Source organism: Bos grunniens, chromosome 11, assembly GCF_055505025.1.
Source record: "Bos grunniens cultivar Pamir isolate PY7600 chromosome 11, Bosgru_T2T1.0, whole genome shotgun sequence".
Taxonomy (NCBI): Eukaryota; Metazoa; Chordata; class Mammalia; order Artiodactyla; family Bovidae; genus Bos; species Bos grunniens.
In genome coordinates this window covers 8,596,744-8,608,511 of record NC_141175.1, presented here as the reverse complement: position 1 = coordinate 8,608,511, position 11,768 = coordinate 8,596,744, and the positions used below count along the sequence as shown (strand labels likewise).

The following is an 11,768-nucleotide window of genomic DNA, read 5'->3' as shown; positions in this document are numbered from 1 at the left end:
GGGGAAGTAGTTAGCCAGACATGGGGGTGGGAGTGGAGAGACTGAAGAATGTTACAGGCTGAGGTAAGGCAAGAGCACGCTGAAATCCTCCAGAGGCCAGAGGAAAAAAAGAGGACAGGTCCAAGTTCTCATTGAGGGCAGTGCTGCCTCCAGAGAAGATCTGAGAAAGGACTGGAGGATCGGTCATTGGGGTTTCAAGTCGAGACCAAGAGGGTCCTAGAAAGAAGAGAACTGCTCCCTGCTCGAGGAAAACACCTTCCCCACCCACCCAAGGCCTAGAAAGCCCTGGGAGAGAACAGAGCAAGGAAAAGAAGTTGATTTTGATTGGAGGGTGGGTAGTAGAGGCGGGGGAGTGGGGTGTGTCCCACTGTCTTGTAAATATCCCCTCCAGGCACATTCCCAGCATATTTAAACCTCTGTCACCTGGGACAGCTTCAGTTCTCTGAGCTCGCAGTTCCTCTCTCTTCCCCTGGGAGGATTCTTGGCTTTTTTCCCCCAGCATGGCCCCCAAACACCAGTCTTCTCTTCCACCCCAAGCGAAGAAACTGAAGAAGGCCAGGCCGACTCCTGCCTCCAGGCCAGATGAGGTATCTGCTTCTTCAAACTTGCCGAAGGAAGGTACGTCCCAGCGCCATGTTTTACTGATTTAAGGGATTTGCAAGGATTGACTTCTAGGTGATTTTCCCCCGCCCCTCAAACCTTTGGAGTTGTGACTGCGAACTCCCCTGAAGGGTTTTCAGCATGGGGCACATGGGTTAGGTTTACGTTTAGAAAGAACCAGAAGGGGTGAAAAGTGGGAGGCCTGGAGCACGTGTGAGTTCAGTCCTGGCACTAACCCTACACCAGTGTTCCAGCCCGCAAACTCTTCCCTTTGGTTTCTTAGTTAAAAGGCACCAGCAGCCAGCCTGAGGCTGAGTGGAAATGTAGGTGACCCCTCTCCTCTCCTTCACGGCTATCAGATCCATCCACCTCTCTTTCCTGCTGTGGCCGCCAGCCTAAAACTCTGGCCGGGATTACTGCTACCTCTTCCTCATCTTGCTTCCGGCTTCCTCCTCCTCCCTTCCAGCCACTGCGAAGCCAATCACGTGACTCCCAGGCCTTCCTATTGCCCTGGAGGTATGGACTAAGCCTTCCAGGGCGCTGCCCACCTGGTCTCTGAGGACCTCTCCTGGTTCAGGCTCTCAGCACCTTTATCCTCTTTTCACCTCCTGGGGCTCCTCTCACCTTGGGGCCTGGAAAACCCACAGTCCTCTGCCTGGGTCACTCCCCTCTCCCTACCTGTGCATTCCTTCTGCTTCTGCAGTTTCCTACTGAAAAGTCACCTTTGGGGCTCTTCTCCTTTGAGCCACAGCTGCTAGGTGGCCCCTAGCAGGAGCCCCCATCTGACCCTGCAGCACCCAGAGTCACCCCAGTCCGGCCTTGACATTCTAATTGTTGGTTTCATGGTCTGCCCCACCCCCGCATTAACCCTTAACTTGGAGGGGAGGGCTGTGTTTTGCAGACACACGGCTTGGAGTAGAGCGCAAAGTGCATTGTTCTGGTGATGAGGCCTCCCTGATAGGTTAGGGGTGTGGTGGAGCGTTCTGGGGGCGGGGTTGGAGGGGAGTCGGGGGTGGGTTTGGATAGGTCCTAGAAGGCAGGAAAGCACTGCCCCAGGAAGTGACAGCAGGCTGGCTCAGTGCAGAGGGGAGGGACTCGGAGCCGGTGAATCTTCCTAATTTGCTGACCTGACTGAGGTCCAGCTTTGCTTGTGGAAGGAGCACTGGATAATGAGTCCTCATTGCAGAACTCCTGTGGGTTTGTTGGGTGATGTGGCAAGTTTAAATTTAAGGAGTCTGTGTCAATCCCCTTCCAAATGAGATGCAAAGACCTCCTGCCCAGCTGATTATACCCCGACGTGGTCAAGCTGGACAGCCAGGGTTTGTGGCCTGGCTGTGTCCAGCTGTGTGACCTTGTTGGGCAAGCGACATAAGCTCGCTTCTTTCCTCTTCTGTAAAATGGACTCAACAGTATGTGAGGCTTGCTGTGAGGCCGAAGTGGAAGTGAAAACAGCAATTGGCTCATGATCAGTGCTCTTGAGACGGATAGCAAATTCCTTCCCACTTGTGAGCAGCAAAATGTGGATGAGTCCTTCTGGTCGCCTTCTGTTTGGCTTCTTGGGAGAATTAACAGGACCAGAAGGGATGCAAGGTGTAAGCACAGTCCCCCAAGGTGGTTCATCCTGGGACACCGCTGTCTTGTGGGGCGTGCCAGCATCGCCCTGTTCTAATCTTTAAGTTGTGGGGCTCTCCTTCAAAGAAAGCTGGGAAGGAGAGGCGAGAAGAATTCTGAGAGTGAGGTGAGAGGCCAAGGAGGGAAGGCAGAGCTCCTAATGGTGGAGGGGGCGAGACCACGGAGGATAATTCACAGTGGGTGAGTTATCTCTTGGTGTGTCCATGCCACTCCCTTGTTTACTGAAACTCTTGCCCTTTTTTGCTTTCTCTTTCTCTTCTACTTCCTAGTGTGTGCTCTTTGAATTCATCTTGAGGAGTGCTGTGGGAAAGGTCAGGAAGAACGGGATGGTCCTGAGGGCTGGGATGGAAACCTTGAAAGCCCACTGCCTAATCAGAAAGCTTTGGAAGGCTCCCTGGAGCCACTGCCCACACAGGAGAAACACCAGTAGATCTGGTATTCAGGAGATGCTCTGGGTCACCAGTACCAAGCAGTGAGAGCAGGCTTAGTGTATGGAAACAGTACCCTTTAGCACGGTGTTTTTCAGATCTTTTCATCCCACTTGTGGGTTATGAAATCATTTTAGTTGATAGTGACCTGCATTTAAAGAAAATAAAGTAGATTAAAAGAGTCATCACACTCAGTGAGGGTAAGCATTGTTTTGTCTGTAGGTGTGTTTGTGTGCGTGTGTGTGCGTGCGCGTGTGCACACATGCATGCTCAGTTGTGTCCAAATCTTCGCAGCCCCTTAGACTGTAGCCCGCCAGGCTCCTCAGTTCATTGCATTTCCCAGGCAAGAATACTGGAGTGGGTTGCCATTTCCTTCTTCAGGGAATCTTCCTGACCCAGGGATTGAACCCACGTCTCCTGCTTGACAGGTGGATTCTTTACCACTGAGCCACCTGGGAAAGCCCACCTCTTACTGTAGTTTGTGTCAAAAACTCTGTCCTTAGGGCAGGGGTTTTGTTCTTCATTAGCCTCCGTTCTGCCACATGTATCAAAAAAGCTGAGTTCACCCGTGAAATGAGGCTATTAATACCTATCTTGTATTTTGTGAAGATTAAAAAAGAAGGAAATGCATATACTTATTACAGTCTGTGGCCCATGCTACATGCTTGAGCAGTGCACTGGAGCCTGGTATTTCTTTCCAGCTCTATTCAGTGGCATCAAAGTGGTAGCAGGAAATTTGCCTTGGTGAGAGTATTTATACACTGCTGACGTCAGCCAATGCTACAATCAGAGTTTTTTGGTGTGTTTTTTTTCTCTTCTGGGAGCTGTCTGTCAAAGTTTCCCAGCTTCTTATTGGTGCTAATAATTCTTCCCTTAAAAAGCGTCCAACTGGGACAGGTTTGGATTGAGCTAATTGAGAATAATAGGGTTTGGAGGAGAAAGATTTCTCCTAATTTCTGGGTTTTGGGGAAAGTCCCAAGAAGACGTCTGTTTTCTCTACCCAACGCCATTTAACATTTATCAGTCACCCACCAATGGATGAGCTTGAACATTAAAGACACTGCTTGAGCTTTAAGAGCTGATAGTAAAATGTGACTCCTGGGAGGCAAATAATCCAACCCCTGGTTTTGGTTACAAATACCCAAAGAGATTTCAGGCCTTCTGTGGTCCATGTCTTGGGGCCCTGCTGGACAGAGTAGAGCCTTGAGTAGTTCATGTATATTACTTGGAAAGCACATAGTTGAAATAGAAGTGCCCTGGCCTTCGTGTTTCAGGGCTTGATCTCTAAAGCAGGCCTTGTTGATCCTCTCTGACACAGTGAAATTAAATTTATTTATTTATTTTTTTGTGAAATTAAATTTAAAATGAAGACTTTCGACCCCATCTTTCAGTTGTTCGGCCTCAATGAGACGCAGGCGCAATTAGCTGGGATTTGCGCTTAGCGCTGTCCGGTTTCTCTTAAGCTCTGTGAATTGCATACTGAATTGGGCCAAAAGGACCCAGAGACGAATGTGGCCACTCCATGCCTTCGGAGGACTTCCACTTTGTTAGTCTTCTGTGAAGTTTATAGTTTCCTAGCAGAAATAGGTTATTCATAGAGTGCAAACGACTTGCCCAGGTGTACACAGCCTGCTGGGCAGAGCTGAGACTAAGAACCAGGAAAAGGCCCTGTGCCCTGTGGACTAGGCAGCTTCGGGCTTTGCCAACGGCAAGCCTGAGTCCGAAGGCAGCTTCCCCGTCTCGTAAATAGGATGGAGGTGCCGCCTTGCTTCACCCGCGAAGAGGGGCGCCCCAGTGAACCCGGGGTTGATATATTTCTAGGCCAGATATTCTGAAGCAAGGGTACTCCGAGGCCTGCCCTTTTTTGGTGGGGGTGTCTGCGGACACTCCCTCCCCGCGTACCCCCGGCGGAGGAGGGAAGCCGCTTCAGCCACCACGCGACGGCACCCGCCCGGGAGCCTGCGCGCAGCCCGGCGAGGCCCCGCCCCTCGGGCCGCCGCGCGCCCGTAGCGCGCAAATGTCCCGGGTCGGGCTGGAGAAGGGGAAAGCGGGGGAGGGGAACGCGGCGCAGGGGGGCCGGGCTCCGTACGTCGCGGCGTTCCTTCCTCCCGCCTCTTCGCCAAGCCCTGTGTCTCCTCGCCGCCGCTCCGCCCCCCTGGGTCCCGGCGCCCTCAGCCAATGACGAGGCGGCGCGAGCCTCTTCGGCCGGGGGCGGGGCGTGCGCGCGAGGCCTGGCGCGCCTGCGCCCTACCGCCCGCCCCTCGCCGTGAGGAGGAGGAGGTGGAGGAGGAGGCGGCTCGGAGAGATCGAGCAGCGAGCTGGAGCGCGGAGCGTGAGTGAGGGAGCCTAGCCGCCCGCCCGCCCGCCCGCCCGCCCGCCGCCGCCGCCGCCGCCTCTCCTCCGTAAGCAGGAGCCCGGGCCGGGGCCCGGCACGCCGCCCGCCCCCCACCACAGCCCCTCCCTCGTCGTCAGGCCGCGAGGGCAGCGCGCGCGAGCCCAGGGGGAGGGACAGCGAGCGAGCGAAAGAGCGCCGGGAGGAGGCGGCCGGACCGAGCGAGCGCCCGCGCGTGTGGCGTGAGGGGAAGCCGCTGCCCGCCCCCCCCTTCGCCTTCCCTTCTTTCCCCCTCCCCGCTCCCCCCCCGACCGCGGAGCAGCACCATGTCGGCGCCGGCGGCCAAAGTCAGTAAAAAGGAGCTCAACTCCAACCACGACGGGGCCGACGAGACCTCAGGTGAGGAGCAGGCGAGGCGGGGGCCGGCCCGCGCCGCCATCTTCGCCGTCCGCCCGGCCGCAGGCCGCCGGCGGGGCCCGGGGCGCGCGGGGCGGGGGGTGGGGGGGGCCCAGCCGGGCGGACGGGCCGGCGCGCGCCTCGGCGCCCTTTTTTTTTTTTTTTTGTGCGCGCGAGGCCCGGGGCCGGGTGGCGCCGCGGCGGCGAACAGCGCTGCGAGGCGGGGGCGCTGCGGCCTGCTCGGCGCGGGCGGAGGAGACCCCCCCTTCCTCTCCCCCCCCACCTCGCTCTCCTCCCCCTCCCTCCCTCCCGAGAAGCCTCTCTTTATTGTGCTCCGCCATGATGCCTCGCTCCCATCAGCCGCCGCCGCCGCCGCCACATGGTGCGGCCGGACGCGGCCCCGCGCCCGGGCCTTCGCGCGGCTATCCCCCGCCACCCCGCCGGCCCCTCCGCGCCCGGCCCTGCGGGCGGCGCCCCCCGCACCCCCATCCCGGAGGCCGGCCCCGGCGCGGCCCTTGGCCTCGAGTTGGGGCGGGGTGGGGGCGCGGGGAAGCACGCGGCCGGTGGCGCCGCGGCCCCGGGGCCGCTCGGAAGATGCTCAGGCCGGCCTCGGACCGTCCCCCACGTGGGGTGGCCAACCCCGTGGCGGCAGCTCGCTGAGAAACTCGGCTCGGCGGCCCCGGCGTGTCGGAGGAGGGTCTTTACAATGGCTCGTTGGCAGAATCTCCTGGCCTTGTCCGTGAAGGCTTTTCTCGGCAGGGGGGCTACACCAACCCGGGCTGGTTGCCGGAAATGAACCGCGCGATCCGGCCCCTTCACGCCCACTTAGCTTTGTAGGTTTTGCGGTCTTCACCCGACAAAAGGGCACCTTTTCCTTAGCACACCCCCCACCCCCCACTTTGCTTCTCTCGGTTCTTTGGCTCAGTTTCTGACTGCATGCTTGCTCGTTGTAAGTGCTCCAAAGTCGTGTGGGGCTGCCTCTGAGATCAGCCCGCCTGAAAATGGGGTTGGAAGATAAACTGGAGTGTTTACAGTGTTGGGGTAGTTTGAAGGCCTTCCCCGTCTTGCAGGCATGTCTGATGTCTTAACAGTAATCGATACTGAGCAATATTTTCAATATTATAAAAGGTACTTCCAACATGGAGATAGGTGGTGTCCTAATTTTTGATATTGTTGGTTTCCGTATTCTAGCTACTCTTTCGTAGTCTTAACAGTATGATTTGTGAGCACTCTTCTAATTGAAAAGTAGTTTGTCAACTGCACGCATGAACACGTGGAGAGCATGCCTTGTAGTAGTAGGCAGGTTTTTTTTAAAAGGAGCTTTATTGATATAACTCACGTCACAGACTGTTAACATCAGGAAGGAAAACTAGTTAAATTTATCTTCAAATTTAGTATTGAGTCTTCTTCATGCACCTTTTTCTTGCAGAAAAAGAACAGCAAGAAGCAATTGAACATATTGATGAAGTACAAAATGAAATAGACAGGTAAAGTTTTTCTCAGTTTACTTTGAAGTTTTCTGACCTGATTATGTTTTGGTAATCATTGAAACTATGGCCAAGTAAATCTGTATCTTTTGGCTAAGTGGAGATGACTATAACTGGGAAATATTAGGATTCAGTGTTATTTTTTTCTGTGATATATTTGTAGGTCACCAAAAAGTTGGTAATGAAAGTACATTGACCTTGTATAAAGATTGGGATTGCTTTCATAGGGTGAGGAATTGTTGCAGTGTGTGGACTTTTGATAGTGTAGTATTTTAGCATTAGTGTTGCTCTGACTTGCCTAATAACTGTTACTTGATTGGCAGCTTTTTCTTCTTGAGAGAAACAGTTGAGGTTAGCCTAGTAATGGAGTTAGATAAAGTATAAAATGTTACCAAAATGCTGTTTTGGCACTTTAAGAACTGTCAGTTACTGAGTGCCTGTTGGCAAAGCTTATTAGATTGCCATCTCAATTTTGAGTTGAGTCTCTGACTGCAAAAATTTAGGTGATTTGGTTATTACATATAGGTACTTTGCATTGTTCTAAGGCTAACAAGAGTCAGTAATTTTAATCTCAGCCGTTTTTGTATTTGTTAAGTACCATCGTTGGTCAGTGTGTCTTTTCATTTGCTTCAGACTTAATGAACAAGCCAGTGAGGAGATTTTGAAAGTAGAACAGAAATATAACAAACTCCGCCAACCATTTTTTCAGAAGAGGTCAGAATTGATCGCCAAAATCCCAAATTTTTGGGTAACAACATTTGTTAACCATCCACAAGGTATGTGATGGCAGGGCATTATTGAAGGATATGGGATGTCCACTTGTTGTAAAGGGGAGGGATCTTGGTTGAGGACTTGATCCCACATGTTGGTTACCTGCAGAGGTTGAAACAGGGAGAGGCTTGCAATTAATGCCTTGTGTTTAGAAGAGCTCATATGCTAATGTACGGTTGTGTTTAATTACTTGATAAAAGATGATGGTAGCTCTGACTCTGAGCCATTTGGTTATTCAGTTAATAGTGGATTTATGAAAGCAAATTTGGGCAATCGTAAAAGGGATCGCTGAGTTGTACGTTTGTATAATCACTTGGTCTCCTTGCGGGTCTAGTGTCTGCACTGCTTGGGGAGGAGGATGAAGAGGCGCTGCATTATTTGACAAGAGTTGAAGTGACAGAATTTGAAGACATTAAATCAGGTTACAGAATAGATTTTGTAAGTATCTGTAACTCATTTGTCACTATGGAAATTAACTTGAGCTTTGCTTAGAAGGGCTATTTGTACTGACTTCTGATTCTCTTATTGTTTATTGTAGTATTTTGATGAAAACCCTTACTTCGAAAATAAAATTCTCTCCAAAGAATTTCATCTGAATGAGAGTGGTGATCCATCTTCAAAGTCCACTGAAATCAAATGGAAATCTGGAAAGGTATTTGAGGACTTGGGCATTAATATTTTGTATGGTTTGATTTAGTTGAACCATTTTACTAATACTTGGTATTTTGGTGATGTGTTAAATGCAGATCCTTAAAAAAGATTTGTGTTAAGGCCAAATACAATAGCTTATGGTCTTATAAGTTAATGGAGCAAGTTTTTGTAGACATGGACTTAAATCATTTTGAATTTTACATCGGTGGCTTTGTTTCTGAAGACCTATTTCTGTCTGCATTTAAGTAGTAAACATAAATATTTTAAATTATACTGTCTCAAGATACTGGTTGTTGAAGTAGAACTAATTTTATATGTATTAAAAAACCAAATCTAGATAGTAACTTTCAAGAAAAGGTGGCATACAAATTTGACAGCATTCTTTGCAGACTTAAAATCCTAAGGTTTCTTCTGTTTATTAACTGTACTTTTTATAATTTCAGATAAGAATAATAGTGTGGATCATATAATGTCCAGATTTTGCTCTGCTTTTGGGTTAAAACTTTATTTAAGTTGTAGAGATGAGGTATAGAGAGCCTATATATCATAAGTTCTTCTGTCTTCATTTAGGATTTGACGAAACGATCAAGTCAAACACAGAATAAAGCCAGCAGGAAGAGACAGCATGAGGAACCAGAAAGCTTCTTCACCTGGTTTACTGATCATTCTGATGCAGGTGCAGATGAGTTAGGAGAGGTCATCAAAGATGATATTTGGCCAAATCCATTACAGTACTACTTGGTGAGTTGAGAATGTTCTTTTATTCAAGGTTTTACTTGTTCCATTTGTTTGAAAGTGAGTTTGAAAGGTAACCTTCGATCTTGGTTTTTCCCTAGGTTCCTGACATGGATGATGAGGAAGGGGAAGGAGAAGAGGATGACGACGACGACGAAGAGGAAGAAGGATTGGAAGACATTGATGAAGAAGGGGATGAGGATGAAGGTGAAGAAGATGAAGATGATGATGAGGGGGAGGAAGGAGAGGTAAAAAGATTTGGTTAAATCCAAACAGATAATCAAAAAATTCACCGTGTTACTTTGGAGATTACATATATTGTGTAGTGAAACTGATTCAACTAGTTGTGGGAAGATTTGTAGAAAGGATAGGCTGTTTTGTCCAGGATTGAAGGAAATTTTGGTAAGTTTATTATGTCATTGATTTAATTGGTTCTACTTTTGTGGTTAGTTTTTATGACTAGTCAGTTATGTCATTCCCTAGCCAGTACTCAGTGTAAGCACTGTGGACATTGCAGCTGCCCAAACTCTGACAAATCTCCCAAATAACAAAAATAGGCATGTTTTGGACAAGCTATTATTAAATTCTTTGAGTCAAATTGAGATAGATTAGGTTTTGGTTGGATTACTTGGTCTGAAAGATGTCTGATTTGATTAGTGCTGGAAGTTAATACATCTGAAACATCACTAGGTCTTTCAAGAATCAGATTGGGATGCAGATTGGGAAATTCTCTGGTCCAGTGGGTAGGATTCAGCCCTCTCACTGCTAGGGTGTGGGTTTGATCCCTGGTCAAGAAACAGATCCTAAAAAAAAAAGGAAAGAAAAAAACAGATCCTGTGAGCTTCGTGGCCTGAGGGGGAAAAAGTAGTTGATGCAGACTGGTGTATAGTTGGCCCTTCATATCAGTTGTATCTGTCCGTTCCCCTTCTTCAGATTCAACCAACAGCTGACTTTTTTCTTTTAATTCTCGAAAGTTCCAAAAAACAGAACTTGAATTTGCTGAGTGTTGGCAACTATTTACATTGTATTCACAACTATTTACAGTGTACTATTACAATTAATCTGGGATAATTTAAAGTACATGGGAGAATGTGAGTAGGTTGAATGAAAGTACTGTGCCCTTTTATTTAAGGGACTTCAGCATTCAGAGGGTTGTGTTCTGTTTTGTTTTGAAAATTTGTATTGGCTGTGCTGAGCTGTATGTGGGATCTGAGCTCCCCAACCAGGGATTGAACCTGTGCTTCTTGCAATGGAAGCATGGAGTCTTAACCACTGAACTACCAGGGAAGTACCCCTGAGGGTTTTTGTCTGTGGAGGAGGTTCTGAACCATCCCTCACACATACCAAGGGAGCACTGTGGAGGTTCATAAAATTCATTTCTGCTGGGATGTCATTATGTTCTGTGGGGTCCATCATGGTCCATATGAATATTGGGGACTGACCTTAGAATTAATCCTACAGATTAACTGCCTGCTTTTTTTTCTTACAGGAAGATGAAGGAGAAGATGACTAATGGAACACTGATGGATTCCAACCTTTTTTAATTTTCTCCAGTCCCTGGGAGCAAGTTGCAGTCTTTTTTTTTTTTTTTTTTCTCCTCCTCTTGTGCTCAGTCGCCCTGTTTTTGAGGTCTCTTTTCTCCTTTATACCATGGTTCACAACTTATTTGGGGGGGAAATACCTTGAGCAGAATTCAGTGGGACAAGAATCTCTACCCCTTTCTGTTCCAAATTCATTTTTATCCCTTCCTGTCTCAACAAAAACTATGGAATCAACACCACCATGCTCTGTGGGAAAAAAAGAAAAACCTTCTGCTCCCTTAGCTCTGCTGGAAGCTGGAGGGTGCTAGGCCCCTGTGTAGTAGTGCATAGAATTCTAGCTTTTTTCCTCCTTTCTCTGTATATTGGGCTCAGAGATTACACTGTGTCTCTATGTGAATATGGACAGTTAGCATTTACCAACATGTATCTGTCTACTTTCTCTTGTTTAAAAAAAGAAAAAAAAAACTTAAAAAAATGGGGTTATAGAAGGTCAGCAAAGGGTGGGTTTGAGATGTTTGGGTGGGTTAAGTGGGCATTTTGACAACATGGCTTCTTCTTTGGCATGTTTAATTGTGATGTTTAACGGACATCCTTGCAGTTTAAGATGACACTTTTAAAATAAAATTCTCTCCTAATGATGACTTGAGCCCTGCCACTCGATGGGAGAATCAGCAGAACCTGTAGGATCTTATTTGCAATTGACATTCTCTATTGTAATTTTGTTCCTGTTTATTTTTAAATTTTTCTTTTTGTTTCACTGGAAAGGAAAGATGATGCTCAGTTTTAAACGTTAAAAGTGTACAAGTTGCTTTGTTACAATAAAACTAAATGTGTACACAAAGGATTTGATGCTTTTCTCTCAGATAAACTTAATATGACTTTCCAAGTTTGACTTGTGTAATGTTATTGTCAAACTTTTTGTCACCCTATCTTCGTATTTTTTGATACGCACTTTGCAGGATGACCTCAGGGCTATATTGATTGAGTAAAGGGATTTGAATCAATGTATTAATGTCTCCATAGCTGGGAACCCATCATGGGTATAATTTGCCATTAGTTTCTGAAATCTTTCACATCATTGAGGATACCAGATTGCTGAAAACTCGGTTCTGAATGTGTTGTACCTTTGATTTGTATCTCAAATCATTTCAAAATACGGGCTTTTATTTACTTAGATACTAATAGTGCCTGCCAC

General features: G+C 48.1%; 1 protein-coding gene across 2 annotated transcripts; it reads left to right on the top strand.

Annotated features, from left to right (window-relative positions):
• Positions 1 to 409: 409 nt before the first annotated feature.
• SET (SET nuclear proto-oncogene) lies at positions 410 to 11,414 on the top strand. Of its 2 annotated transcripts, none has more exons than XM_086324727.1 (8): positions 410 to 618; positions 6,818 to 6,875; positions 7,509 to 7,651; positions 7,981 to 8,084; positions 8,185 to 8,298; positions 8,868 to 9,038; positions 9,134 to 9,280; positions 10,522 to 11,414. In XM_086324727.1, the coding sequence occupies exons 1-8, from the start codon at positions 501 to 503 to the stop codon at positions 10,543 to 10,545; spliced, it is 879 nt and encodes a 292-aa protein (XP_086180853.1). In that variant the 5' UTR covers positions 410 to 500; the 3' UTR covers positions 10,546 to 11,414. The 2 variants fall into 2 exon arrangements, with proteins under 2 accessions (XP_086180853.1, XP_086180854.1); XM_086324728.1 differs by lacking the exon at positions 410 to 618 and adding an exon at positions 4,924 to 5,391.
• The last annotated feature ends 354 nt before the right edge of the window (positions 11,415 to 11,768 follow it).

Bases quoted from the DNA above. Each gene is read 5' to 3' on its own strand.
- SET (XM_086324727.1), top strand. From the start codon at position 501: ATGGCCCCCAAACACCAGTCTTCTCTTCCACCCCAAGCGAAGAAACTG. The intron at 619-6,817 runs GTACGTCCCAGC...TTTTTCTTGCAG, and splicing joins TTCAAACTTGCCGAAGGAAG to AAAAAGAACAGCAAGAAGCA. The intron at 9,039-9,133 runs GTGAGTTGAGAA...GTTTTTCCCTAG, and splicing joins ATCCATTACAGTACTACTTG to GTTCCTGACATGGATGATGA.